This window comes from Taeniopygia guttata, chromosome 9 (assembly GCF_048771995.1).
Source record: "Taeniopygia guttata chromosome 9, bTaeGut7.mat, whole genome shotgun sequence".
Taxonomy (NCBI): Eukaryota; Metazoa; Chordata; class Aves; order Passeriformes; family Estrildidae; genus Taeniopygia; species Taeniopygia guttata.
Window position 1 is genome coordinate 6,438,467 of NC_133034.1, and position 26,972 is coordinate 6,465,438.

At 44.6% G+C, this 26,972-nt stretch overlaps 1 protein-coding gene across 3 annotated transcripts; it reads left to right on the forward strand.

Moving 5' to 3' along the window:
* Positions 1–1,831: 1,831 nt before the first annotated feature.
* EHHADH (enoyl-CoA hydratase and 3-hydroxyacyl CoA dehydrogenase) lies at positions 1,832–26,030 on the forward strand. 3 transcript variants are annotated; one of them, XM_004186233.6, is made up of 7 exons: positions 1,832–1,957; positions 8,541–8,644; positions 9,390–9,562; positions 11,144–11,255; positions 11,476–11,580; positions 17,596–17,937; positions 23,541–26,030. In XM_004186233.6, exons 1-7 carry the CDS (start codon positions 1,887–1,889, stop codon positions 24,809–24,811), a joined length of 2,178 nt encoding a protein of 725 aa, XP_004186281.5. In that variant the 5' UTR covers positions 1,832–1,886; the 3' UTR covers positions 24,812–26,030. The 3 variants fall into 3 exon arrangements, with proteins under 3 accessions (XP_004186281.5, XP_072789451.1, XP_072789450.1); XM_072933350.1 differs by lacking the exon at positions 1,832–1,957 and adding an exon at positions 1,964–2,168 and having other exon boundaries at positions 23,541–24,903; XM_072933349.1 differs by lacking the exon at positions 1,832–1,957 and adding an exon at positions 2,185–3,096 and having other exon boundaries at positions 23,541–24,903.
* Positions 26,031–26,972: the final 942 nt, after the last annotated feature.

Below are 26,972 nucleotides of genomic sequence, written 5' to 3' on the forward strand. Positions count from 1 at the left end.
AGCCTTTGTCTGATTGCAGTGAAAACAGCAATGCTGGAAGAGGAAAACACAGCCAGAAGCATAATTGGGGCCTGTACCACGCACTTCTCTTTCCCCATTGGTTTGGGATCTGGATTTAAGTTCAGGCCTTTGACCTTGGCCATTACACAACTCCAAAGACTTAAAATTTCTCTGCTGTGTACACTGAAATGCATTTCTTCTTCTTCTCACTACCAAACTATATTCATCTTGAAGGAAAAAGGGGAAAAAAAGACAAGCATAAGACCTACAACCTTAAATATTACCTGAACTTTTCCATAACAATGTAGAACTTTCTTCTTTTTTTTCCCTATGAGCTCTCTTTTCCCAAGCACTGCTTTCTTCTGTGTTTGTTTGAGCTTGAAATACGGCTGTTTTATCACAACTACAGCAGTTGTATTATTAAAGGACAAATAGATCAGACCTGTAAATTATAAACACAGAGTACAACTTAGACTGATCTTTGGTTTCATTTTGGTAAATAAAAATTCAACAGACCAGCTAGCCCTCCAAGGCATCATTTACACAATTTTTAAAAACTCCCAGAACATGCTGTTTACAAGCAAATGGCAGAGTATTATCACTAGTTTAGGGGGGTTTGTAACATTATATAATAAATTCCAGAAGAGCTGCAGTGATCCACCACAACAGGTGTAACAATAAAGGTTATATAAAAGCAACAATAAAGCTTGCTTTTAGTGAAGGACCTTTCTGTACATGTAAATCAATTTCTAAAATTGTGTACACCTGTTCCAGGCCAGGGAAAGAGCTGTAGCCATTCTGCCCAGGGACTGACTTTTAAAGGCCAAGAGACATAAAGGGGAGATTATAGAGATATAAATAAGAATATAACAATGTATAGATAAGAATCTTCTCTGTCCTTTAAAAAACATTTTAAAGCAACAAATACATGTTGTAACATTAGAAACTATGTTTCCCCTCCCTACCTCTCAGCTCTTTTTACAGTGGCACTACAGCACTGAGCTGAGGGGCTGGTTTGAAGTGATGCCCGAGAGGACCAGAGGAACAGAGCTTGACTTGGAGCACTCATTAAATCCCAGTGTTGTCCCAGAAAATGTTCTTTCACCCAGTATACAAGATGCCAATCCAACACTAAGTCAAGGTACTTGATTTATTTACATTTGTGCACAGAAAGAAGGCTGGGTGGCAAATCCACAAAGCCAGCATAACAATCAAAAGTTTTCACTATTTATACATTTTAGCAAATGAAGGTATTGATTTTCATTGGCTGCAAGTTACATCATTCTCTTATTTAGTGGTCTGTCTTCTACTGATTAATGATTCTCTCATTTCTCATGCTAATTAGGCCAGCCTTTCTCTTCTTTTGGGTCAGTGGTCTGTGAGTCGCTGGTCATGACCTGCTCCTGCCAGAATTACCTTTTACCCAGCTGGGGCTGATTTCAGCACAGTTGCTGGGTTGGCTTTATCAGTTTCTTACTTATTTTGGGAGTTCTGCATTCTGTATGCCCACTCTCAGTGGCACATCACACACATCCTTCTTCCCAAGCATTGTCAACCTCCCCTAGGACTGAGATCATCGAAACATGTGGAGCCCCAGACCTTAACAAGGCAATTCTACCAAAAAGGATTTCTTCCCAACGCCTGGACAGCACTTAGAGCTTGTGAGCTGCTGTTTCATGAATGAAACCTCCTTTCTTGTTGATTAGGCTTCGAAGTTATAAAGATCAAACATTAATGAACAACCTTTTTTAAGAAAAATGTCCATATTGCGCATTTTGCCACCCCGGCAGAGGCAGCTCTCCGCCGGCCGGGGCGGTGAGGGCGGGCTGCGGGCGGGGCTGGCCCGGGGCCGGCGGGGACACGGGGACACAGCGGGAGCGCTCGGCATGGCGCAGTACGCCAGGAGCTCGGCCGTGGCCGTCATCCGGCTCTGCAACCCGCCGGTCAACGCGCTCAGGTACCGCCGGCACTTCGCGGGGAGCGCGGGCCTGGGGGCCCCTTGTGAGCGGGTGGAGGATTCTCCGATTTCCTTCCTTTTCACCTCGTTCCTTCTCTCCGAGCCCGAGTGAGGCTCCCTCCAGGCCCGGAGGGAGGGTGGCCCCAGTGAGCCTTAGCCGGGACTTCTACACCCCTCAGTACTCGCAGAGGCCCCGGCAGCTCCTTCAGAGGTAGCTTGGATCTCGCTTTGCAAACAACATGATGAACTTTGCCATAACTTCTGCTCTTTGTTATAATTTCTAGTTGGGGAGTTTCACAGGAGAGGTGCCAGGCTCAGCAAACCATACTTTCTGCCATCTTCCCTGGAGGATGTTTAAAAACTTTGCTTATTTCTCATCACTTTCCAGTCTTTAAACATAAAGACACTGCTTCAGCAAGGCATAGCACAGCAGGGCTAGCTCAGCCTGGAGTGCCTTCAGCGCTGTTTGGTGCAAGTCAGTCCTCAGATTTCCTGGTCTGATTGCCTGCCCCACATTGCTCAGTGCTTGCCTGGCGAATCCCTGTGCTATCCAAGAGGGCAAAGGGCTCTATGGGTATCAGGCGTGGTTCAGCAAGCAGAGCTGGCACCAGGATTAAACCCAGCCAGGGCTATCAGAAAACAGTTCATTTGGCCTTTAAAAACAATTAAGGAATTGACCTCTAATTACCAATCTTGGTAAAGAAGGGCCCTGTGCAGTCTCAAACATGAGCCAGTGAAAAACAAAGTCAAACACCAATCCGTAGGAGCCTCTGAAATTTTAGTTTTTCATGTGTCTTGAAAAGGACTTATGTGCTTTTGGCTTTACATTAGTTGTGGGGTTATTTCCTTTAGTTCTGAATAGCACATAAACCCTTTCTAAGCAGCTGTAGTTGTTCAGTAACAGTGACCACAGTGTCTATTCAGTCTGTATTCACAAGCCAAAAATAACCACACTGCAGTTGTGCTTGATTTACAAAAGAGAAAGTTTGTTAAAAAGAAGCTCACGGAGACAAGGAAGAGCATGAAAAGGAGATGAAACATGATGTTCTTCTGCAGAAAAGCTACACTGTAGTTGGCACTGGTCACTCTTCTTTTGCAACTTGTTTGGAAGTGGAATAAGAACATTTTCACATGCTCAGGTAATTACCATGAGAAATTTGGAGTGACTTGATGAGTTTAGATGAACCAGACACGTAATACTCCCAGAACTGTATGGTGTAAGACATCCTTTGGATCTCCTGTGCCCAAGACTAGTCTAAGAAAACTTCCAGGCTGTGCTCACAATAAACTTTCAATCCTTATAATGAAAAATACAAAATACAGACCTAAACAATTATAGACTTGCTGATGTTGAAAAGATCTTTACAATCACTGAGTCCAACCATCAGCAGTAACAGATATGTGTTTAAGGAACCTTAACTCCTCTCTTTTGAGAAGTCCTGGAGAAAACCCTAAGTCACCTCTGCCTTTGAATAGCAACAGCACAACAACTTCTTCACAACAGATCACTGCCTTTGCTGCCCTTTGCTCCTGGCCCTGCAGTGCCCTCACAGCAAGCTGCAGTTCTGGTACACCAAGGGAGATAGGTTTTGTGGTTGTGGTCCTGTCCCTCAGCCCCACAGGGAAGAAGGAATATCCTGGCAGACTTCAGATCCATTAAACTACAACTTGAGACATATCTGTGGTCTTTGGTGCCATACCAGGGCAATACCTGTTTTAAAAGAGATCCATAATTCTCACGCCCTTGCCATCAGGTAGGTGTTAGCTGAGATGTAACTGCAGCTAGGAAAGGTAGAGCACACTCTGATCCCTGGGTGCTCCTCCTGTTCCTGCACATTTCTGTATTGGACCACGAGAAGCAAGTTTCTTAGTGCTGTTGGAAATGTTGGACTGCACAGGTGATAGCAGGCAGTGAAAGTTAAAGACAGGAGCCATGCCCTGCAATCCTGAAAATTTCATTTCACAGCAGGCACAAACTCTTTTTAAGACTGGTGAGTTTTTGCTGCTGTACTCCAGCCTCCCCTACCTGTCTCCATTATCCACTTCCCCCCTCCTGGGCCATCACATTAGCCATTAGCACTTTAGAAGCCACTGGTGGGCAGGAATTTGCTTTCTCCTGTTTGACATCATCCTCTGCTGGTACCTGCAGTGCTTTTCTGAGAAATGTGTGCTGACTTGAGAGTCTGGCAGCAAATTTGCTTCCCACACAGACTCCCCTTTAAGCTCATCACTCTCTCCACCAGCAGAGGTGGCATATGCCAAATTTCATTTGTTTGGAAGTTTTTTTCTTGGTTTGCAGAAGTTTAGTATTCAGAGATCTGCATTTACAAGACCATGGCATTGAGAGAAGGGATCCAGATATGCAAAGAACTGGGAATTTTTTAGTAGCAGAAAGACAAGACTTGGGAAAGGAAGGACTGACTACCCCTTCTCAGCAGAGGCAGGCTGCTGGCACTGGGAATTAGAAGGACTTTAAGGAGTATTTCAACATTTGAGCTGACAAAGACAGAAAAGCTCCAGGGAGGATAGGGGGAGCCATGCAGTAGGGCAGCTTATGTGTGGGATTATATGAAGTGTGACAGCATAAAAGGTTTGATTGGGAAAAGCTCTCCCTGGCTGCCAGGACTGTCCTTCTGACTCTGATCACCTTAAAAATCAGAAAATGTAAAGGAAATGAGAGAAGCTGCAGTTTCAGACAGGTAGCAATGAGGGGAGAATGTGATTACCCACAGATCAGCACTTCACCAGGATGAGATACAGAGAGAAAATTCTGGGATCAATAAGCATCTGCTTACTAAAACAACTGTTCTAAAATTCCACTCAAAACATGCCATTCTGGCTCTGGCCTTAATTTATGTGCAGGACTGTTGAAGCTGTATTAGCAACTTGTCACACAACAGTATGTGACAGTAGCTACTACACAGCTGGATCTGACACTGAAGCAAGGGAGAGCAGAGCAGGTAACTCCAGCACACAAGTCCTCAATTTCAAGTAGGGGATTATGTAACACCCAGCAGTTAGTTCAAAGAAAAACACTGCAGGAAGCTATCCAAAGGAAAAGGAGCTTGTGACAATGGGAGAGCCTGAATTGTTATTGCTTGGGTTTGGGATTTGCAGGTTTTTAAAGTATATTAGAAGCTGAGAAAAATACAAAGGAAAAGTACCAGACCTGCATGCTTTCCATAAACATCATTTTCCACTTTTGGATTTGAGACCCCTGTGACTCTGATCAGATAAGCCTGGTCCCCTCCTTCCTGCCCTGACGGGTTGGCAGAGAGCCAAAGAGCCCTCCCTGTCCAGAGCCTAGATAAGCCCATGGCCTTTCCTGTTTGCTCTCTTTCCCCCCAGATCTCATGGAATAAAGAAGCTGGACAACCACATCAGGGTTAGAGCCTCTTTTGAATCTTTGCCCATCTCCTGATGTTCCTCCCCGCAAGGCCTTATCTCTCTGGGCTGCCCTAATAATTTAGGAGCTGAGAGGGGTAGGAGCATCATTCACATTCACAAACTCCAGCTAAAATGTGAAATAATTAAGGTAAATAGTTAAACCCTGTTACCAATCCAGCACGTCACAGTCACTGCAATGAGTTCCATAAAATAAAAACAACCTGGTATGGTAATCTCCAAGAATATTCTCTTGCTCTGGTGTGGACCTACTCTTTAACAGCACCTGTTTTGAGTTCCTGAAACCTGGAACACTGAATCACCTTGGCAGAATCACTTTTCCTGCAGTCAAAATTGTACCCATGGTGGAACTGACTGCATGGGATGGGATGCAGCCTTGGAAAGCATGGAGGGAATTTTGCATTGTTACTGCTAAATGAATGACAGTGTCACAGTAATGAAATACTTATGAAAATTACAGTGACTTTTTGTTTCTTTAATGCTCTAGCAGTTTGAAGCTGGCATTCTCTTGAGTACTTTTATAATTCTACTGTCATATATTTTACTGTGATGCTTTAATTGAAAATTACATCTTTTAGTGCCAGTTAAAATATATGAGTGACAAAGCAGTGCAGTCTATGTGTTGGACTGTGACATATCCAAGGCAAACTTATCACTCCATCTTAGGAAAACAAGAAACTGCAAAAAGTCTGATTTTTCTTCCTTTTTATCCCACAAAAATTCCAATTGGGAAGAAGTTATATGGAAATAGAAGATATATTTATGCAAATATCAAGTTAAATTATTCACTGCCATGAACAATCCTGTTGTGTTAATAAAGGTGAGGCAAGGATCAAACTGTGATTTTGTGGCAGCCTTGATGACTAATTTTTATTTTGGTAGTAGTATGTTGTTGTAAGTGCTGAGGGCTTGGAACTAATTTCCTCCACAGAGCTCTGAACCTTCCCATGTGCTGCAGACAACCCTTCTAGCTGGACATTTTGCATCTGCCTGGAACAGACTCAGAAATACTGATTGCTTCTTGTCTGCTCCTGATGGAATTTTGCCATTTGTCTATACAATAGCTGCAAATTAGTAACTTCACATTTGTTTGGATCATAGAATATATTTTTTCTCCCTCTTTGCTCCATGGTTTGTAGAGTGTAATGATATTTCCTAATGGCTTTCCTGTAATCTCCCAGTACCCTGGGTGATTTTGATATTGCTGTGGCCTGGCTTTTCACTGATGCTCAAACAGAACTCAAAGAGCAGCAAGCATTGGGTGCAGCCTGTGGGTGCTCCTCAAATAGCAACAACCACAGATATGCCAGCGGGAAGGGAGATAAAATACAATTTTTTAATATATTAAAACACATTTCGTGTATGAAATTTGGAAAGGTTTTCATGTTCTGCTATGTGGACCTACATGCACTGGAGAGACCTTTACTGTCTCACCTCACAGTTTTACTTTGGCATGGCCAAATTATTCTCATTTTAAGTTTCAGCCTTCAGAACCACAACTAAGATCACATTTCAGAGTTGTCTTTGATGTCTGTATTGAGCAATTGGTACATAACTGGCTGTACTCTCTCCAAAAATAACACTTCTCCCAGTTTCTGGATGTCAGGTCTCAGGGCTCCCTCTGAGACTCTCCTGTGTAGCTCAGCCTTATACAGGCAGCAAATGGTCCTGGAGATCCTCTTAGACAGTCCTCCTCAGCTAAGAGCCCTGATTGTTAGATTTTGCCAATGGTTTGTCTTTAATTTTTGATTTTGAAGGAAGAATATGCAGAGCTTGGCTGGGATTCCTTCCCACAGCTGGCTTACAGGGAGCTCCTTGGGCTCACAGGTTTCCCTTTGCAGACCATGGATTCTCACATGAATTCTGCAAGCCTTGCTCTGTAAAAATGTCTGCACACAAGAGTACAGTGGTGTGTTTTTCATTTACTTCATGACTAACTTCCTTTTTAGATGAAATGCCCTCTAACACATAGAGCAACATGCACAAGCTGACTGTGCCTCAAGCCTTTTTATTAGCTCTGTGTAATTAACACTGCTGCTCTCCACTGGGCATCAGCAGAGCTCTGATCCCTTTTCCTCAGCACCAAACTCACGTGTGGAGCTGGGCCCAGGGTTTGCAGAAGGTCAAGAAAGGAAAGCTGGTTTTATAAAGGACTGGGCAAGTGTGGATGATTCTTCTTGGCTATTCCTGCAGCCTTCAACTGCTTGTGGCTCAGATTTTCTGTATCAGAGGCATCTCTACACAGAATAGTCTCTCACAAACAATATCAGTATTTGCGTATATCAGTACATTTTAGTATCTAAATTATATATACATAAAATTTGTATTAATAATTCTATTACTAAAGTGCTAATGCTTCTATTTTTACCTACTATTGCTATGGTTACCACCTTCCAAAACAGACTAGGTTCTCCAAGTCCATCCGTATTAACACATGAATTAGCTTTAAAGAGGTAAATGCAAAGTGGACATTGAGTTGGGTCAGACTTTTTCAATATCTGATTTGAAAAAACACTATGCTTCTACATATCCATTTTGAAATTCTTCATTAATTCTTTGCTGGCCACATCTGCTGCTGGTGTCTGCAGAGCTACTTGTTCAGATGAGTCAAGACATGTTCTGTGTAGTGTTTCATGCCCAAATTCCCTTTGACAGGATCCCACCAATTTAAGTCTGGACCTATGTGCAGATATTCACAAGATGAAAGCATTATTAACATCAGCAGAGCCTGTGTCAGGTGTTTGAAAGATAACTTTTTTATCCCTAGAGCTCCTTTCAAAAAGTTCCTAGATTGTCAGTGGTTTAGCATTAATTATTTCTAAATTATGCTAAACTGTTTTCTTGAAAATGTGAATGTTTAATTCATAAACACATCTTCAAAAGAATATTTCCCTATGCTGCTTGTTGTGGAAACAGCAGTGTCATAGCCTGAAGATGAGTTCTCCAGGCAGTGACTGACAGGTAGCAGCCAGCCTGTTGGGTTTGGGTGCTTGTCCTTGGGGTAAGAGGGAGACTAAGGACAGGATTCACCTGGAGAGGCTGTGGCAGCAGCCAGGCATGGAGACTGCCTGTTGGACATGGTGCTCATTTTCACTGGGCTGCTCAGTGTTCAGAACACAGACTTTTTGGAAGGGGGCTGCATTTGATGGCTACTCACTAAATCTCTATTTTATTTCAGCCTGGCAGTTCTCCAGGCTTTAGAGGATGGGCTGAAGAAAGCAGATGCAGATCCCTCAGTGAAAGCTGTTATGATTTGTGGTGAAAATAGGAAATTCAGTGCAGGTAAGACATCAAACACAGGCTGAACAAAAGATGAAACACTCTCCACCCATCATATCTGAAAATTCTCTGTTTCATAACACTGCTGGCAAAAGTCCTGATTTGACTGGAAATGGCCATAAGAGAGGGTGCTTTGTCTATTTTGCTGTGCCACAATTGACATGGGGCACATGACAAGCTGGATCTTGAAATAGGCCAGAAGTAAGCTGGTCTGCTCATTCTGAAATGAGGGACAGCTGCTCAACTCCATAACATCCTGGTGTTTCCTCAGTCTCTGTAGCTTGATTTATGTAAAATCTCTGGACCATTTACTGGTCTAGTGTATTGAATGTACCTCAGGTGGGGCAGTAGTGAATAACAGATCTCCAGATGAAGAAGCCTGAAAAGCTAGGGAATTTCTGTGGAGTTCTACATTGCTTGTTCGTAGTAACTTGCACTAAACTATTCCAGGCTCAATATCACACCGAGAATGTTTGCAAATTTCTGCAGTGACTGCATGACCCTTACAGTTACTTTGTACTTTTGTACTCAGCCTTCCCCGGAGCTCTGTGAAAAGGATCAAAGATCCAGGGTTCCTTGAAGGTTGTCCCAAAAGGGGTTGGTTCCTGTTAACCATTCTCCTGCCAGCAGCACACTCTGCAAGGGCTTGGGCAGCTGCGAGCAGCTGTGTCCAGTAGCACAGAGGGAAAGATTGTTTCAGTCACCTCCTCGCCTACTAATTCCTCCTAATCTTTTGATACTCTCTCAGGAGCTGACATCCGAGGATTTTCCTCTCCGAAGAGACATGAAGGTGCCCTGGGCCCCATCGTGTCTCTCATCGAAAGCAGCGAGAAGCCGGTGGTGGCGGCCATCGAAGGCGTGGCTTTGGGAGGAGGCCTGGAGGTGGCGCTGGGCTGTCACTACCGCATTGCACACGTGAAGGTAACACACCCTGCGGGCCAGAGGGGCTGCCGGAGGCTGCTGGAGCCAGGTACAGATGGCACCAGCAGAGGGACAGGGTGCCTTTCCCGGGACCCTCTGCCTAGAGGAGAGGGGCTTTACAGCTATAGGACACAAGTCTGTGTGCTCAGACATTCTGCACCTGCACCTGCACCCTTGACGTCTTTCCTAAGCCTTACGAACTAACTAATTTCAAGTCATTTCTAAATATAAAGTAACTAGTAGGATAAGATGGCTGCGTAGAAACTTCAGAAACCAAATGTTAATTTGCCCTAGGTCTCATTATCTATATTCTGATGCAGACAGCTGTATCTTACTGACTCATGCAGCGTGACTTTCTCTTATTTATTTTTTTTTTCCCAGCCCTGTGAATTTTGTACTTCTTTCTGCTTACGGCCTAGTTTCTATAGGGAGTTGAAACTCAGCTAGCATGGAGCACTTATGGTTAGATTCCTCATGAGCTCTGGATCCCCAGGGAGCATTTCAACCAAAAAACAGCTTGAAGAGCCTTCAGGAATGATCTGGGCTTTTTTCTTCAATCCCCTCCTTCAAGGTTCAGGAGTACTGAACCACCTTGAGCAGTACCTGTCTCTGTACAGACTCCTCACTGACAGGGCCATCCCCTCACTTCTGCAGTGAGTCATTTTCTCTGTGGCAGTGTGGGTTGCTGTAACAGCATAAAGAGATACTTCACATCATCCTCAGTGTCACCTAAGGTGAGGGCCATGGAAACACAGAATCATTAAGTTTGGAAAAGATCACTAAGTCCATCCTTTGACCAATTACCACCATGTCCACTAAAATCACATCATGAAGTGCCATGACTACTGGAACTATAAGTAGTGGTTTTAAAGTAATTCAGAATCTCTTAAAAGCTCAATAGAAAATGTGCAAACTATTTTTAAAGGCAACAAAATCTAGATACATTTTTTTACGAGAAGACCTCCATACACTTCCTGCTGCCCCTGGCTTATCTGCTGTGACTCTCCCAGATATCAAATGCACCAAAAGACACTTGAAGGAAGATTAGGTAAGAGTTCAGTGGTGTTCAAAGCAGGTTAAATGGGGCTCTGAGCAATCTGGAGCAGTGGAAGGTGTCCCTGCCCATGACAGGTAGTGAAACAAGACGGTTTTAAGGTTCTTTCCAATTCTTTACTAAACTTGCAAGAATTAGAGTAGGGACATGAAGTTAAGCCAGTGTGCCCTCCAACAGCTGGCAACAACTGTTGAAAGCATAGTTGAAAGCATAATTGACACGTGTGTCAATCTAGGGAATGCTGTTGGCCCTACAGCTGTCCCCTAGTGCTGTACTAACACACAAATCCTCTGAAAGGTCATGTTTTCATTGTGCATTTGTACAAGAATCCTTCAAATGGTCAAGTGGGTTTTTTTCCCTAAATATTTTACATAGCAAAAAGCAAGGATGAAGTTTCTATGTAGAAATTCTGAGGCTTCCTAGGGGAGCAATGAGACTCACATCTGCTTGTCTTTCCTCTATTTTGCTCAGTTTCCAATTACCACTCTTTCTGATCAGATTTCTTGTTTAATTTTACTGCATTTTAGGCTCAGATGGGCTTGCCAGAGGTAACTATAGGGTTACTTCCAGGTGCTGAAGGCACTCAGCGACTCCCCAGACTGATTGGACTACCAGCTGCTCTCGATATGATCACCACAGGTAAGTGCTGTGTCTTTATAGAAGAACATGGCATTCAGTCATACCAGCTTGGTCCAGAAACCAGGAATCTTTTACCTGTGTGGCTGCTTGGGTTGTAATTCTACTTGCTTCCACCCATGAGGGCTAATTACCAGCTGCACAAGTCATTTGATCAGATGGAAAAGAACAAAATTGCCCATCAGGCTCCACTGTAGTCACCTTATTTCTCTTTTTATGGCAGGAAAACACATTCCAGCAACTGAAGCACTGAAGCTGGGCTTGGTTGATGAAATCGTGGAAGAAAACACCATTGAGGCAGCAATCCGTTTGGCAAACAAAGTGATTGGTGAGGAACAAATTGTAGCAGTACCAGGAAATAATTGGTGATGTTTCAGGGCTGAAAAGAATCAGAAAAAAGCCCACCGGTTTGTTCTAATTTATATGTTCCATTCTTGAGTTTTGGCATCCATATAATATAGAATTAATTGCAGAATTTGTTTCCTGTTTTCTGAATTGAAAAAAATCAGATGCTGGAAAGCTGCAGAAATTCAAGTGAGATTGAGAGAACAGATATATATCAAGTCCTCCTGCTTTTTAATTGTATATCCAAACTCACGTGCTCCTCTGGGATGTTGCACTTTACAGGTTTTGGGGAGTAAGTGCTCTATCCATATATAGCTCTGGATGTCAGCTGGCATTGCATGCATTCTGGCTGAGCATAATGGCTGAGCAAAAATAACTTTCTCCCTGTAGTGGAGGGGCTGGCACATCCTGTGCTCAATTTAATGATCCATGGTCTGTAAGTGACACTGTCCCTAATCCTTTGGGTGCTATGTACAAAAAATGGCCTGTGCAGATGGGAGGGATGGGGAGAGATTTTTTTTACCCCATCTTAGAAAAAACAGAATCAAATTTGCTGGAGTTAACTGAAGAAGAGGAACATTCCTTGTGCAGCATAAGGACCATTGCCATAGAGAAAACAGGGCATTTTTCCACTGCCAACCTCCTTGTACCTTTGGAACCTCACCATTGGATTTCATCTGGGGCTCTGTCACAATGAGATGAATGTAGGAAGGTAAAAAAAACCTTCCTGCTTTGATGTCATGGCCTTTACAGGCAATGCTGTCCAAGCTGGGATGCTGGTTTTGCTCCTCCAGTTCTCTTCACTACAGACAAGGCCCCTTCTCTCTGCTAGAAGCTGAGGAAGCCTAAGCTTTGTCCTAGATAACAGTGCACCATATTTTAAGGTTAATCAAATAATTGACTGTTCTTAAATATCAATGTCTTGTATACTTCCCTGTAGCAGCCACACCAGACAGGCACCAAGGTATACTTTGGCTGGGTTTTCTACAGCAGATGCCCATCCCTCTCACTGTATTCATCCTACATCACATCAGGGCTTAATTTTCTAGTACAGAATCAATGACATAAGCAGTCCTCTTTTCTCTTTCCTTTATGTCATCAGACTAAATATAATTCTTTAGCAAGAGATGGGTGATGTACTTCACTGCTGCTTCTAAGAAAAACAAAGGTACTTTGGTTCACTGAGTTTGTCTGTTTTGAATGAGAATTATGTTTCTCCATCTGTTGGGAGAGCAGTGAAATATTATCACTCTTCTAGGCAAATTAACCCAACAAACAGTGCTCCCTGTGATGTACCCTCTGGGCTCCGGATGATGCTTTGCACAAAATCTATGCCAGTACTGATGACAGCAGCAGCAGTGTGTCATGAAATGAGTAATGAATACATTGCTGGAACTGGCAAACCAGAAAACATTCTGGATTTCAACAAATGCTATGTGCAATCAGGTGAAATTTAGATATTTGCATGCTTGTTTCTTCCATGACAGACATTGTGCAGTGGCTGACAGTCATGAAAGCCAGCTTGGCCTTACAGGAGACCCTCAGGAAGGAAGCATTGACCACACTATTTCTTAGGGTAACTTGCTTTCTGGAGCTTATATCCACTACCAATACTGGCAAAATCCTGTTATTTAGCTTCATCTTCTTTGGAAATTGTAGCTACCAATGTGGGTTTGGTTTTTTGGGGATTTTTTGAGTTGTATAAGCATACAAGGATTCTGGCTGAAGATCCTGCAGGTAGCTGTCCCAGTCTTACTCATTATTAGATTTTCACTCTGTTTATTTCTGCTTTGCATTATCCCAGCAAAAATGAGTAATGTCATTGACGGTGTTTCACATCACACTATATATCAACTCCCACAGAACTTTAAAAATGCTTTCAGACTCTTTCCAACAGCTTTACTGGCATTTAAAGTACATTTTAACAGTGAAAACACTGGTGAGCTAGTTCATCTGTTTCTTTCCTGCTTGAAAAATTTCTCATTAGACCCCGCAGAAGACCAAGACAAGTTTTGATGCACCATTTACCCTCAGGTTATCTAATAATTTGAGAGATTGGTGAACCCAGGGCCTGTATGTTTCTTTTGAGTCATTCCTTGCTTTGGCCTTTGCTGAAAGTTAATGAATTTCCTGTCTACAAAGACAAGGCAAAACTTTCATTTTTCTCCATCAAGCACTAACAGGACTGCAGAAGAGATGACAGTCTTGTATAGCTTGTCTGGAGCTTGTTCAGATGGAGTTCTCCCTTCAGCGAATGCTTTTCAGATAATCTTAATAAAACCAAAGAGAATGTACAAAAAAAAAATACCATCACAAAATTCCACTGGCTTTGTGTGGAATGCAGAATTTTGTTTCTGATGAGATTTTTTAAAAACATGAAGCTACAACTGCTGACTTCTTACAGAGCAGTCTGGCTAAATAACTGGTTTTGTCACCACTGGAATTTCTATTCCTGGGAAGGCTGTACTGCAAGATAACTCTCAAAGAATCAATTCAGAAATAATTTTCTTCTAAAGCTTTTTCAGTACTGGAGCTGAAGTATCTCATAGCAAGAGATCAGTCTCAAATGACTGCCTTACTGTATCAGGGGTCCTTGATTACTGTTGTGATACACAGCTGACAGAGCTACTTTGATGGCACGTTGGGAGAGCATCCTCATCTATACATTTTTATGGGTTCTTCCTAATGAAGAACACCTTCAAAAGATGCTCTGAAACAGTAAGTGGGTGTAGGAATACACAGAGGCAATTACTGATTCTGAGTTAGATTTTTCATTGAAAAATTTTCATTGTATTTATATATTGCAGATAGGAAGCAAGAATAATTCCCTGACCTCTCAGGCAAACTGGCTTCTCCAGGCTAAAGGAAATATCTTTGCTTCTGAAGGCATTTTTTAAAAATGTCTGTTTAGACAGGAGCTAAATCCTTGGGGACAAGGAGAACATCCCTTCATTAGATTTGCTTGACAATCACTGCAGTTGCATTTCATATTCCAGAGATGCATTTCAGGCTTTTCCCAGCTGATGGCATCACAAAATTGACAAATGTCTGGAACTGCTGGAGACATGCAGCAGCTTGCATCTCATCCTGCCCACTTCTTGTTGGTCTGCTTTGGTCTTCCTCAGCTGGAGGAAAAATTGGCTCCTGGCCTCCACAGAGCAGACTTTGAAACTCTCCATATATACCCCTTGTTTTTCTGACCCCATCTGCTGATTGACCTCAGAGCAGAGCAGTACCAATTCCTTGCACCAAAGAGCCAAGGAAAACCAGAGCAATTTGGAGTAGCTGAAGTCCCCCAGGTATTAATCTGTGGGGAGAGATGATGAGTTTTTGCCTGTAAGCTACTAGGAGTTTCTGCAGAGGAAGCAGTTGTTCCTTCTGAGGCTCATCAAAGCTAGGGGTGGAACAGATGCTGCCAGTGGGTAATTGCATCTTTGACATGGAGGCTGGAAGAAAGGCCTTCCTTTAGAGCTGCAAGGCCTTTCCATGACCTATCTCTGCCAAGATGCACAATATCAAGACATTTTAATCTCTCCCCAGGGCTCAAGGTTCTGGCTGACACCTTCCTTAGACAGAGGCCTGGCCAAGTGTCCCTTGGACACAAAACAGAGTTTGTGAAAGGTCTGACATGGCCTGGAATTGTCTCTGGCAGCCTGAGGGGCTGGGCTCAGCTTTATTCAGCATAAATCCATAAGCAGTTCCCTGCATGAGGAAGAACATTAGGCACCCTTGCATGTGCCATCTCATAGTGTCCCAAGAGTTTACAACTCTGGGATGATATTTCTTTCTTTAAATAACATAATATTTGATACTACCTGCATACATGGTGCATTTGCTGATAGAAATTTTATAGACTGGATCTGCCCTTTGTGCCCCCTGGACTACAAAACTGGCAAACAAAGCTGGAGCCTGTGTTAGCTCCTGCTGTGTTAGCTCCTGTGTGTGGATGATGCTTTTCCTGCAGCACTCATGTCTGGCACTGTTCATCATCTTCCTGCTGCTTTGCTTTCAGAAACCAACTGCAGGTGTCCCACACTGATGTCCTCTTCCCAGATTTGGATTCTGATAATTCTTCCCTGATCATAAATATGTCCTTTATTCTTATTAGCATTTCAGAAGCTAAGATACTGCACAGAGGTGCTGTAGAAAACCTATTTCATTTGCAGCTAAAATAAGAGGTTTTATTACAGCACCCTGAGTTTATTTTTTTTTTTAGTCTGAGGAACTGCCTCTTGTCCCCCATCACTATTTGTGCTTAGAGTACTGTTTGCTGCCTGAAGAGCAAGCTTAAGGACTCCCAGTGGTATTCCGTTTTTCCAGCCCTTTCCACTGGATGTCATATGAAGTCCCTTGATCTGCCCAATCTTCCAGCCATCAGATCAGCTTTCTGGGACAAGCCTGAGTGTTCCTCGTGTGATGGAATATAACCCACTATTTAAGTCCTAAATAAAGAACTGCATATAAAGAGCATTTCTGGGTTAAAAACTTAGGGGGAAAATTATTCCAAAATAAAAGAACATTATCCTGACTAAATCCTGCAATACTGGCTGATACAAATTATATCCACTGTCAATGTGAAAACATTTTTATGAACTGTGATTACAAGGGAAGCTACTTACACAGTGAGTGTTCATCTTTTTGTGCTCACTAAGAGGCTTAATTAAAAACCTGAGCTCTGAAGACCTTTATTACAATAAATCAGTGAATTAACTCATCCTGGAAACTTGTATTTCAGTTTCTCCTAAGCATTGCTCAGTTTTGGAGGAAGAGCTAGAGTCAGGACATGTATCTCAGGCAGCCATGCCTGCAGTACTGCCATTTTTCCTACTCTTCAGTAGCCCCTGTAGGATTTCCTGGGTATCCTGCTGGTGCACTGGCACTTCCCTAGCTCAGACAACAGGAAGAGAAAGCCAGATGCAATATGCTGCCTTGTAAGGAGTGTGCCCCCATGGCAGAGCTCATCTAAGAGGCCAGAGCAATGAGACACTGTCCCCAGAGAGCTTCAGCATAAGGTTCTCAGCCCACCACCTGACTTTGGTGGCAGTCCTGGCTGCTTCTGGGGACAGCACTAGCAATCCATGCAGTGCCATGCTGCAATTAATGATCTGGATATGGCTGCAGTGACAGCAGGGTCTTTGTGAGAATGCTGCAGTATCAAGGGGATACCTCCTGAATTGCTGATCTTGCTCCTCCCTGGTCTTTACTGAGCAAGCTGACTTCAGAGCAGAGGAACACCTGAATAATGCCAGGTCTGTACTTACAAAGAAGACAGAGAATTTTGGCATCTGAACCATCACTATGCTCTCTCAATTAAAACCCTTTCTAGGTATCACCATAGCAACCTCTCTCTGTAATAAACTTCACATATTTGTGTGGCTGCTTGATTCATCCCTTGCTGACACAAACATGAACTCTCCCATTTGCTGCCCAACTCATGCTGAGTGAGATCTCCTATTGGTTAGTCCCAAAGTGACTTGAGGGGTTCCTCCAGTAAGGGAAGACGTCAGGGTATGTTTTCCACTCTCTTGTCAAGGGTCAGGCCTCTGGCTGGAATGCCTCTGGCTGGTGTCAACTGAGTCCCGAATACTAAACAATACTGGAGGAAAGCTTAATTACTGAAGCCTATGGAAAGATCCATATGAAAGTGGCAGCTATGATTATAGAGAGAGAGAGAGAGAACTGAAAAGTCAGGGCACTCTGAAGCTGAGAAAAGGAAGGAGAGAATTACTTATTTGAAAATAAAGTCTTACTTTTTTTGAGGTCTGAGAAGGGACTTGAAAAATTGTAATTGTCAGAGCAAGCAGAAAAAAGGAGAAATGTCAGAAGCTTTAGTTCTAGACCCCGCTCACTGTGCCATGCAAGCCCTCATGCAGTGGGAGTTGGAGAAGAAGAGGCAGACTGACATCCCAGCCTGTGGAAAAGGGTCTGGAAGTCTGGAAAGGCTACATCTAAAAAGATGTGGATGCTTTGTTCCGTAACTCCATCTCTCTCTCCCCAGGTCAGCCCCTGGGACCCCGCAGGCTCAGCCTTAAGCCAATTCCCCGACTGCCCAACATGGAAGCGTTTCTGCGTGAAGCTCTTGTGAAGGTGAAGAAACAGGCGCAGGGGTGCCTGGCTCCGGAGCTGTGCTTCCAGGCCGTGCGAGCCGCCGCCGAGAGGCCCTTTGCCGAGGGGGTGCGGCGGGAGCGGGAGCTGTTCCAGGTGCTGCTGACCTCGGGGCAGGCCCGGGCGCTGCAGTACGCCTTCTTCGCCGAGAGAGCCGTGCGCAGGTGGGCAACTCCCAGCGGAGCCTCCTGGAGCAGCGCTGCCCCGCAGCCCGTGCGCAAGGCCGCCGTCATAGGTAAGGACAGCGAGCTGCCGGGATGGGCACCGTCCCCAGCTCACACCCTTCACATCCACAGATACTCCACACCCATTGGCGAAGTTGTCACTGCATTGCGAAGCTCCAAATTCAGATGGCAACTCGCATGCCGCTAGATTAGCACCTGATGTGTCCTCTTCCTTTGGAAAAATATCTTTCTCTCGCTTCAGAGACAGCTTCGTGTGGGGACCATAAGCAGCCTGCTCCCTTTAAAACACCAAGACCTGGTTTTTCTTCGTGCTAGAAGCAGGTCTGTAGGAAATTCTCCTCCTCCTGGTCTAGTTCTGCACTGCAAGTGCATGTGCATAGAGTCACTCAGGGATATATTAATACAAAAATGTTTTGACAGCTGTATTTTAAGAAGATTTCATCTCACTGGGATCCACTCCTGCCATTTTGTAGCCCAGCAAGATAATGCCTTCATTAATTTTTTATAAGAGCAATTTAAATAAAACCTTCAATGCACTGCTGAGATTAAAAAAAAATATCTTTCAGCTCTAGCTGTTGATAGTAGCACTCAAAAGTGGTTAGACAAGTAATGGAGCACTTGGAAAATATCCATTCTGTTTCAAGGAAATCTCACCAGATCAACACTACTTTTTTTCTGGGTGCTTCTCAGGACTCTTGAGCTGTCTGACAACTCATTTTAGGCCACAGAGATTTTTTTGGAAGTTCTCTTCATTAGCTGCCATGCCATATTTTTAATAGAAATGGGGTTTTAAACATCAATCCGCAGACCCTGTGAGAAGGATCTGAGTCTATTAAAATATTCAGGTAAAGAGGCATTAATTGTTACCAGATTTGTTCTATGACTTGAAGAGCACAGAAGTTTGGACACATACTTTTGTCATTACCATGGAGGTCAGTCCTGCAGTGAGTGTTTTTACAGGAGGGCCCATGTTGGAGTTTGGGGGAATGACCAGGTGACCAGGGGGAACATTTTGTGCTCTGTGTTGCTAAACCATGCCAGAACAACACACTTGCAAAGATCTAATCACAGTGACAGTTTAGCTAGAAGGGCTGTTAGGGCTGAGCTTCCTATTTTGGGGCTGTAACTGAGCTAGAGGGAATTCTGAGGACAAATGCAACCTCTATTTGAAAGTTTCTAGTAGAAACATCATCTCTACTTTATTTCCAAGCAGAATTGGTTGGGCTGCATGTCTCTTTCATTGGATTAAGTATTTGTCACTCATCTCTGGACAGATTTCTGAATTATGGTCTGAAATTCCCCCAACCTCACCTCCAGGTTTCAGTGTTTTCATAGCTGATTACAGACAATGCCCAAGTTAACTCCTTGTTCTGCAGAAAAAATAAACTAAGTGCTTTGATACTTCTTCTGCAAAGCACAATCTGCCACACTCTGGTCATTTAATTTACCCTGAACTTTCCCAAATTTTTCAACATATCATAAAATGTGCATAGCCAAAATGGGAGCAGTATTCCAGGAGTAATTACACCATAGCCAGGTCCCAACAGGTTTCTTTCTTGCTCCTGCTTAGCATGCCTAGGGTAACAGGCGATCTTTATATTAACCACATTCAACACATCCAGTTAATTATCTACTGGCAGGGAGCAACTGCACCCCAGGGATGGGGAGCCAAGGCAAGAACAGGGGGCAGAACCACAGAATCCTTGCGGCAAGAAGGCACCTCTGAATGTCATCTTGTCCAACATCTCTTCTAACATGGGGTCACCTAGAGCCACTTGCTCAGGACCATGTCCAGACAGCTCTTAAACAGACAGCTCTTCATCCAAGGATGAAGACTCCACAACTTCTCTAGGCAGCCTGTGCTGGTGCTCAGTCAGCCCCACACTAAAATTAATTGTTGGGCAGTAAGAGAAAGATGCTGCTTCAATTTAGGCTCCTCAGAAATCATGCAGACCCCACTTTCCCACAGACAGTGCTGTGCTGTTTCACACACTAAAACCATGTTGCATTATGCTGCTACTTCCATCTCTTATTGCTGCACTGTGAGAAGCAACTTAGAAGACCATGTTGACTTTTTCATGTTGACTTTTTGTTTCCTTTGCTTTTGTTGTTCTGAACTCTTGGCTCCCACATCTTTTCACTTTCTCTGGTTCCTCAACACCCAGGAAGAAGGTTCTTTACTGTCTGTCCCTTGCAGCTGCATCTCCCCACAGCTCCCTGCTTGCCCGGAGTATCACATTATTTCTGCTTGAAACTGATACCCTGAAACAGAGAAAGCAGCAGCCTCAGTCTACAGCAGCCCATTACTGCCAATTGCTTATTGTTGTTTTTATCAGGAAAACCAGAACAGTCCTTGCATATTTTTACCAATCTATAAAGGATTATTTCAATTGCCAGGCATTTTAATGTCCAAATATTCATTGTAGTTCAGAGTGTTTTCCACAGATAGGTATTGCTGTGGTGCGTGACTGTACATGATCTGCCTTGTACATATTTCAAGTTCTTTTGTTTTGAAATTTGTATTTTAAAGTCCTTAAATTAATTTTGTATGATTTTTCATATTCTAAGTTCCTCACGTGACAAATCAATAATTAACCATCATTATTCACTCAGCTTGCCCAGCAAATGGATTTGTCATACCCATATTTGGCCTGAAATTACATATGTACAAGTGTAGTTTTAATTATATGTCAAAGCTTCATTTCACAATAAAAGACCAGGAGTAGGATGGCTGGGCACTGTTCTTGCTCCTGAAGAAGATTTCAGTCTTTTTTGGAAAGATGTGCTTGGACATGAAATTAGTCCCCTGCATGGAAGAAGAGAATATAGGGTTTTTCCTGGTTTGGGGGAAGGGAGAACATTATTGAGTAAGAAAATGCAACATACAGCAGAAATTCTGCAGCAGTTCCTCACCATGTTCAGTCTGTGTGATCTGAGCTGAGCATGAGGCATCTCCCTTCCTCTTTCTTCCACAGCCTGCTACACATGTAAGGCCTAATGATCCCCTGCCATTTTTTTCTGCTCTAATATATTCTTCCCCAAGATCACTTGGCTTTCTGAATTGCAGAAGAGGAATCCTCAGAAATGCCTCTTTTGCTGCTAGATAGCCAAAGCTCTCCTTAGTTTTATAGCCCGAATTTAGGAGATATTTCCAGGGGAATCATGCTGTGCAAGCTCTAATGTAACAAACCCCTTGGGACTTTCATTACTCTCTCTGCCAGCTTCATTAAACATCATTTCATACAGGCCATTGCAGAGTTCTGGAGGAAGTTGAGAGACAGCTTTTTTAGGTCAGAAACAAGCTTGGCAAGCTCATATCTTATCTATAAGATACATATTCCTGTGGCCTAGAAAGTGTAGTACTACAGCATGTGTGCCTGTCTCTCATGGGATGGCTAAAACCTACATGGAGTGCTCATGATGAAAGCAACCAGGGGAATCACCTGCCACCACTGCAGAGATTCCCTGGGAAAGAAGCTTGGGGAACACCTGCTCACAAAAGTGATTTTGATTTAGGAAAAGACAGTGTGTTCATATGGCAAGAGAATCACTAGGATTTCAGTCACAAGACTGAAGCTGGGAGGATCAGGAGTGCATAAGACTCAGGACATGTGGAGAACTTGGAAATTCTAGAGAGAAACCCCAGGCCTCCATGGTGGGAAGGAAGAGACTTCAAGAAGGAGCCATGTGGGACTGCAAACACTTCAGCTTGATATCTAAAGAGAGCCTGACAGATGGGGCTGGGTTTGGGGGGTGAGTTACCCTCCTGCACTGCAAGAAAAAAGCACTTTGTGTGGGTCACCAGGACCAGGGAAAACCTGTCTCTAAACTGGTCCTGTGTCAAAGGCTGAGTCCAGTGGGAGGAGCTACTCACGTTCAGGTTTTTTCAGCCAGCAAACCATAGACACTGAATTACTTAGAGTTGGTTCATGTTATTCTGGATTTATTTTCAAATTAGTTTTCAACAGAACTTGATTATGAAGTAGTGAATCTAATTTCCTAGAAAAGAACTTCAGCATTTGCTCAGGAGCAAATGGTTTGTAAGCAGGCTGCCAGCTAGTGATGCCAGTAAAAACTCTTCTGGTGGCTAAGCAGGGAATGTTTGAACTGTCTTGTGTGCACACAAGCTGAAGGTGGGCAGAACTAAACCAAGAGTGTGTAACTAAACCAAGAGTGTGTAGCATGCAGAAAAACCATTCTACCTTGTCTGACCTTGGTTGCTGGAACTTGTTTAAATGATGACATCATTTCAGCTCTTCTTTACAAAGCTGATTTAGACAAAATTTTTAATCCCCTTGTTTCTGTTTATTTGTTTAGCTGACTTTCATTTGTAAACCTGAGATTAAAAAAATCATTTTTACAGAATTATAACAAACCTATACTTTGCCTGGTTGTTGCTATATTTAGGATATTAATAATCCTTCCATTCAAAGGCACCGCACTTTCAAAGCTGGTAAAATTGTGCTGACCTTCCCTGACTAGTTTGTATTAACTTAGTTGGGAAAGCCTCCACCATGGGAGAGCAGGATCAGTGGTGTGGGTCGTGTGTCACAGGAAAGGACAGGTTCATTTAATGCCACAGAGGACAGAGCTGGTGCAAAGGATCAAGACAGTGATCTCTACACTGGTATTCCCTGGGGGTATGAGCTGGGGGTAACACATTTACAGACCTTGGAGGAAAAAATTGCAGTGTGAATGGATTCTCAGTTACAGGAATTCTGCACAACAGCTTTAACTGTGTGGTTGGACAAGAAAAACCGACTTTGAGAATCTCCAGAAGTTAGGAATGGCCTATGTTGGAGGGCTTGAAGAGTTCCTGGTGGGCAGAGGTACCTGACAGAAAGTGAACAAAGGCAAAAGGCTACTGATGTGGCAGAGTGATTTAAAAAGAAAGAGAAGATATTGAAATCTAGATTAAGAACACTGCATTAGTTCCATCCCATTTGACCAGGCACTGAGAGACACAGGAGGCCTTAGAGACAAAGTTTAGAGCAGATCAGCATCCAAGTCTTTACAGAAATAGCCACAGAATATTTTTTTTTTTGCTTCAAAGACCACGCAATGAAGCACAGAGGGAGAAAAGGAGGGAGACAAAGAGGAAGCTGGGAAGGACAAGGGAGAAACCAACTCTTTGAACTTTACCAGTGTCAAAATCTCTGGGGAAGTAAATCTGCTCAATGCCCATAACAGACCATCTCACAGGAACAGTGAGGCACTGATATCCTCAGGGTGAAATCTTGCTTTGAACCTGCCTGCAGAAAGTCATAACAGGGTTGAAGATGTAACTCAGAGCTTCTCTCTTTGATCCCCAGGTTCTCACTCCTCAATGATCCTGGTTTCCATAGGTATAAAACTTTGCAGAGATAAGACATGAATCACACAATCTGTGCACACTGGGTGAATCCCACTGACATTTTGTAAGCTTGTGAGAGTACTAACTTGCCTTTGTGCTACCTCTTTTCAAACATTTAGGCTCACTGAAAGAGCAAATTCACCTTCCTTTTTCCCAGTCTTCGGTATCTGTTTTCTATGTGTGCACTACTTGTTTTCAAGAGGCCTCCACTTTTTATCCTGGGGATACAAAGGAAATGCTACTTTCAAGAGATTAATTTTCTATTAATAGTCTTTGATTCTATCTTGCTTTTATCCCTAGGGCTGGGAACGATGGGCCGAGGCATTGTGACTTCTCTGGTTAAGGCCAACATACCTTTGGTAGCCCTGGAACAGGATCTGGAATATCTGAACAAGGGAAGAAAAGCTGTGATGCTCCTTTTGGAACGTGAGGCTATGAAAATGGAGAGGGGTGCCCAGGCCCTGGATTTCCATAACCCTGCACGTCTCCAGTTCACTGTGGACTTTGATCTGTTGCGTGATGTAGACCTAGTCATCGAGGCTGTGTTTGAGAACATGGCACTGAAGAAGGAAATATTCCACAAGCTGTCAAAGATCTGCAAGCCAGGAGCCTTGCTGTGTACAAACACATCAGCCCTGAACATCGACGAAATAGCTTCTGCCACGAGCTGCCCACAGCAAGTCATTGGCACCCACTTCTTCTCCCCTGCCCACGTGATGAGGCTGCTGGAAATCATCTACGGCCGCCACACGTCCCCCACCGCCATCGCCACTGCTATGCAGCTGGCCAAAGCCTTGAAAAAAGTGGGAGTGGTGGTAGGGAATTGTTTTGGGTTTGTTGGGAATCGCATGATGTTTCCGTACGTCCAGCAAGCAGTTTTCCTTTTAGAGGAAGGAAGCAGACCAGAAGCAGTAGATCAGGTTCTTGAAGATTTTGGGTTTAAGCTAGGCCCTTTCCGCATGTCTGACCTGGCTGGGCTGGATGTGGGCTGGAGGTCTCGGAAGGATCAGGGCCTGACTGGGCCATCCCTCCCTGCAGGCACGCCGGCCCGGCAGCGGCACGGCCAGCGCTACAGCCCCCTGCCAGACCTGCTGTGTGAGCAGGGCCGCTTCGGCCAGAAAACCGGCAAGGGCTGGTACCAGTACGAGCAGGCTGGGGGCAGGACAGCCAGGCCAGACCCATGGCTCCACAGCTTCCTGTCCCACTACAGAGACACCCATCACATCAAGAGCCGCTTTATAGACCAGGAGGAAATCCTGGAGCGGTGCTTGTTTTCCCTCATCAACGAGGGGTTTGCCATCCTGGCTGAGGGAATAGCATCAGGCCCAGAGCACCTGGATGTGATTTACATCAATGGCTATGGGTGGCCGAAGCACAGGGGCGGCCCCATGTTCTACGCCTCCACCGTGGGGCTCCCCCGCGTGCTGGCTAAACTGCAGAAATACTCCGAGGTCCACCCTGATGTGCCCGAGCTACGGCCCAGTGCCTTTCTGAAAAAGCTGGTGGCTGCAGGGAACCCCCCCATCAAGGAGTGGATGTCCTACCTCAGCCAGCGGAGCTCCAAGCTGTGATTCCCTTGATGGAGGCTGATCTCCTGAAACCGGTGCTTCAATTGCACTGCCTCTTCCAATAAAATCCAAAGTGCTACAGGCCTGTAAACAAAGCCACAGGCCTTCCAAGACCTTTGCAGGGAATAATTTTGGCTGATAATTGATCTAAGTCCCCTACCTGCTGCAGGTCACCACTGCCTTCATCCAGTCTTCTCTCTCAGCCCCAGCCTCACCCACTGTCTTCACACACTGCTGTGTAAAGGCCTGTCTCATTTTGCACTGCCTGCAGGTCATCACAGCTGTACTCCTCTTCCAGTCTGTCTTTGGGGAAGGCAGGGAGCAGCATTTACAGCCCATAATGCAAGTAATGGCTGGAGCCAAGAAAATTAGGATCACAGTTCAATCATGACCTGCCGGATCTACCAAACCCTGTCTTCAACCTATTTCCCAGTTTGTTTCAGTTCTTTCTTGTGCAGCCACCTCCCCTCAATTCCCTGCTCTTCTGCAGTAGCCAACTGGAATCTGCTCCCTTCCTGCTGCTGGGGGACAGATGGCACAAGGGTGCAGCAGCTTTCAGAGGTAAAGTCAAATGAAGTGGAGAGCAGATCTGGGCAGAGAGCAAGGGGCAGTCCCTTGCTGTCCCCTAGTACTGTTTCTTCTCCCTGCTGCAGAGGAGGCTCTAATAAATGCCAGGAAAGCCACAAATAGGGCACTAACCTGCCCTGTGGTGCTGGCTCACGACTGGCTTTCTGCATCCAGACTCCATCCCCTGTTGCCATTATTCCCACCTGGCTTTGTCCAAGCAGAAACATCTTCTGGCATCCCTTCAGTCTGGAAATGTGTTGCCATCACTCCCTGCATCTTGCTTCACTACAGCTTCCAGGTCTTGGGGCTCAACAGGCTCTAATTGACCAGCTTGAAACATGGCCTGGCACTGACCAGGTTTTCCCATGATCAGAGGGTGTGCTGGGAAGGGCACAGCACAAGAGCTGTACAGGCAGGGACACTGCTTGCAGGCAGGCAGCGAGGTGGCAGATCTCTAGCAAAGGGCAGAGCAGAGTGAGAGGGAGCCAAACTAGCTCCAGGCTTGATGCTTTGGGACAAAGTCTCCCATTTCACATGTCTAGTGAACATATCTTCCAGTCTGGTGTGGGGAATAGGTTGGTCTGTATACCTTTCTCAGGCACACTGAATGTTTAACTTTTGATTTTAATTTAATAAAACTGCTTTGATTATCTCATGACAGATTACATGGTGTCACATGAGATAGTGGGAAAAAGAAGCAAATGTGCTTGGTTTTTGTTTTTCCCCATCCCTTCTTTACATGATGGAATTAGATAAATTTCCTGTTTCTGGAGGAATTTGTGTTTGAAAAGGGTGCATGCCTCTTTTGTCTAAATATGTTTTATTTTGCCCTTTGTCTACTCCTATTCACCCGTGAGGGAGGGAGAAAAACTGAGGGCAGAAAACCCATCAGGAGTTGCAAGCCAACCAAAGTGCCTGGTTCTAGGGAGGACTGCAGAACGAGTCACTCTAGGCCCAGCAAACTGGGGCAGTTTGCCCCTAATCACTCAGTTGCCACAGCTGAGAGCAATTCAGCTTGGCTCAGAGGTGAAGCACTACTTCCACACAAGCGGGCTCTGCGTGACATGTTACACAACAGCCCTGGCTGTGCTGGCGGCTGGTCTGTCATCCCCAGGACAGCTCTGGACACAATGCCCTGCCTGGGCTAACCTCCTTTCTCCTGTGCCTCGTGCCGTGGTGCTCACCCGCACTGGGGATCAGCTGGGAAAGGGCAATTCCCTTGCAGCAGGAGGCTGTGGAGCAGAGGACGTGACCTTCCTCTGGGACTGCAATGTTATCCCAGGATAACACCAGCTTCTATCCTGGATCCGAAATGCTTCTCGTCACCTGCAGCACCTGTGTGCTGGTGCCTTTCATGGGTCCGTTTCCCTCATCAGGAATCGCTGAGAACAGAGGTTGTTCACACCAGTAATGTCTCTCCTGACACAAGTTCATTTATAAATTCGCATCGAGCAAAGCAGCCCAGCATCGATCGTCCTGTCTGCCTGACGTCCCAGCAACCACTGCCGCGAGGTCGCATTCCCAGCGCCGGGAGGGCGGGGCAGTGAGCCCTGGTCCCTGGTCCCTGGTCCCTGGCCTGCTCCGCTCCCGGCAGGGC

Bases quoted from the DNA above. Each gene is read 5' to 3' on its own strand.
- EHHADH (XM_004186233.6), top strand. From the start codon at position 1,887: ATGGCGCAGTACGCCAGGAGCTCGGCCGTGGCCGTCATCCGGCTCTGC. The intron at 1,958-8,540 runs GTACCGCCGGCA...ATTTTATTTCAG, and splicing joins CCGCCGGTCAACGCGCTCAG to CCTGGCAGTTCTCCAGGCTT. The intron at 17,938-23,540 runs GTAAGGACAGCG...TTTTATCCCTAG, and splicing joins GCGCAAGGCCGCCGTCATAG to GGCTGGGAACGATGGGCCGA.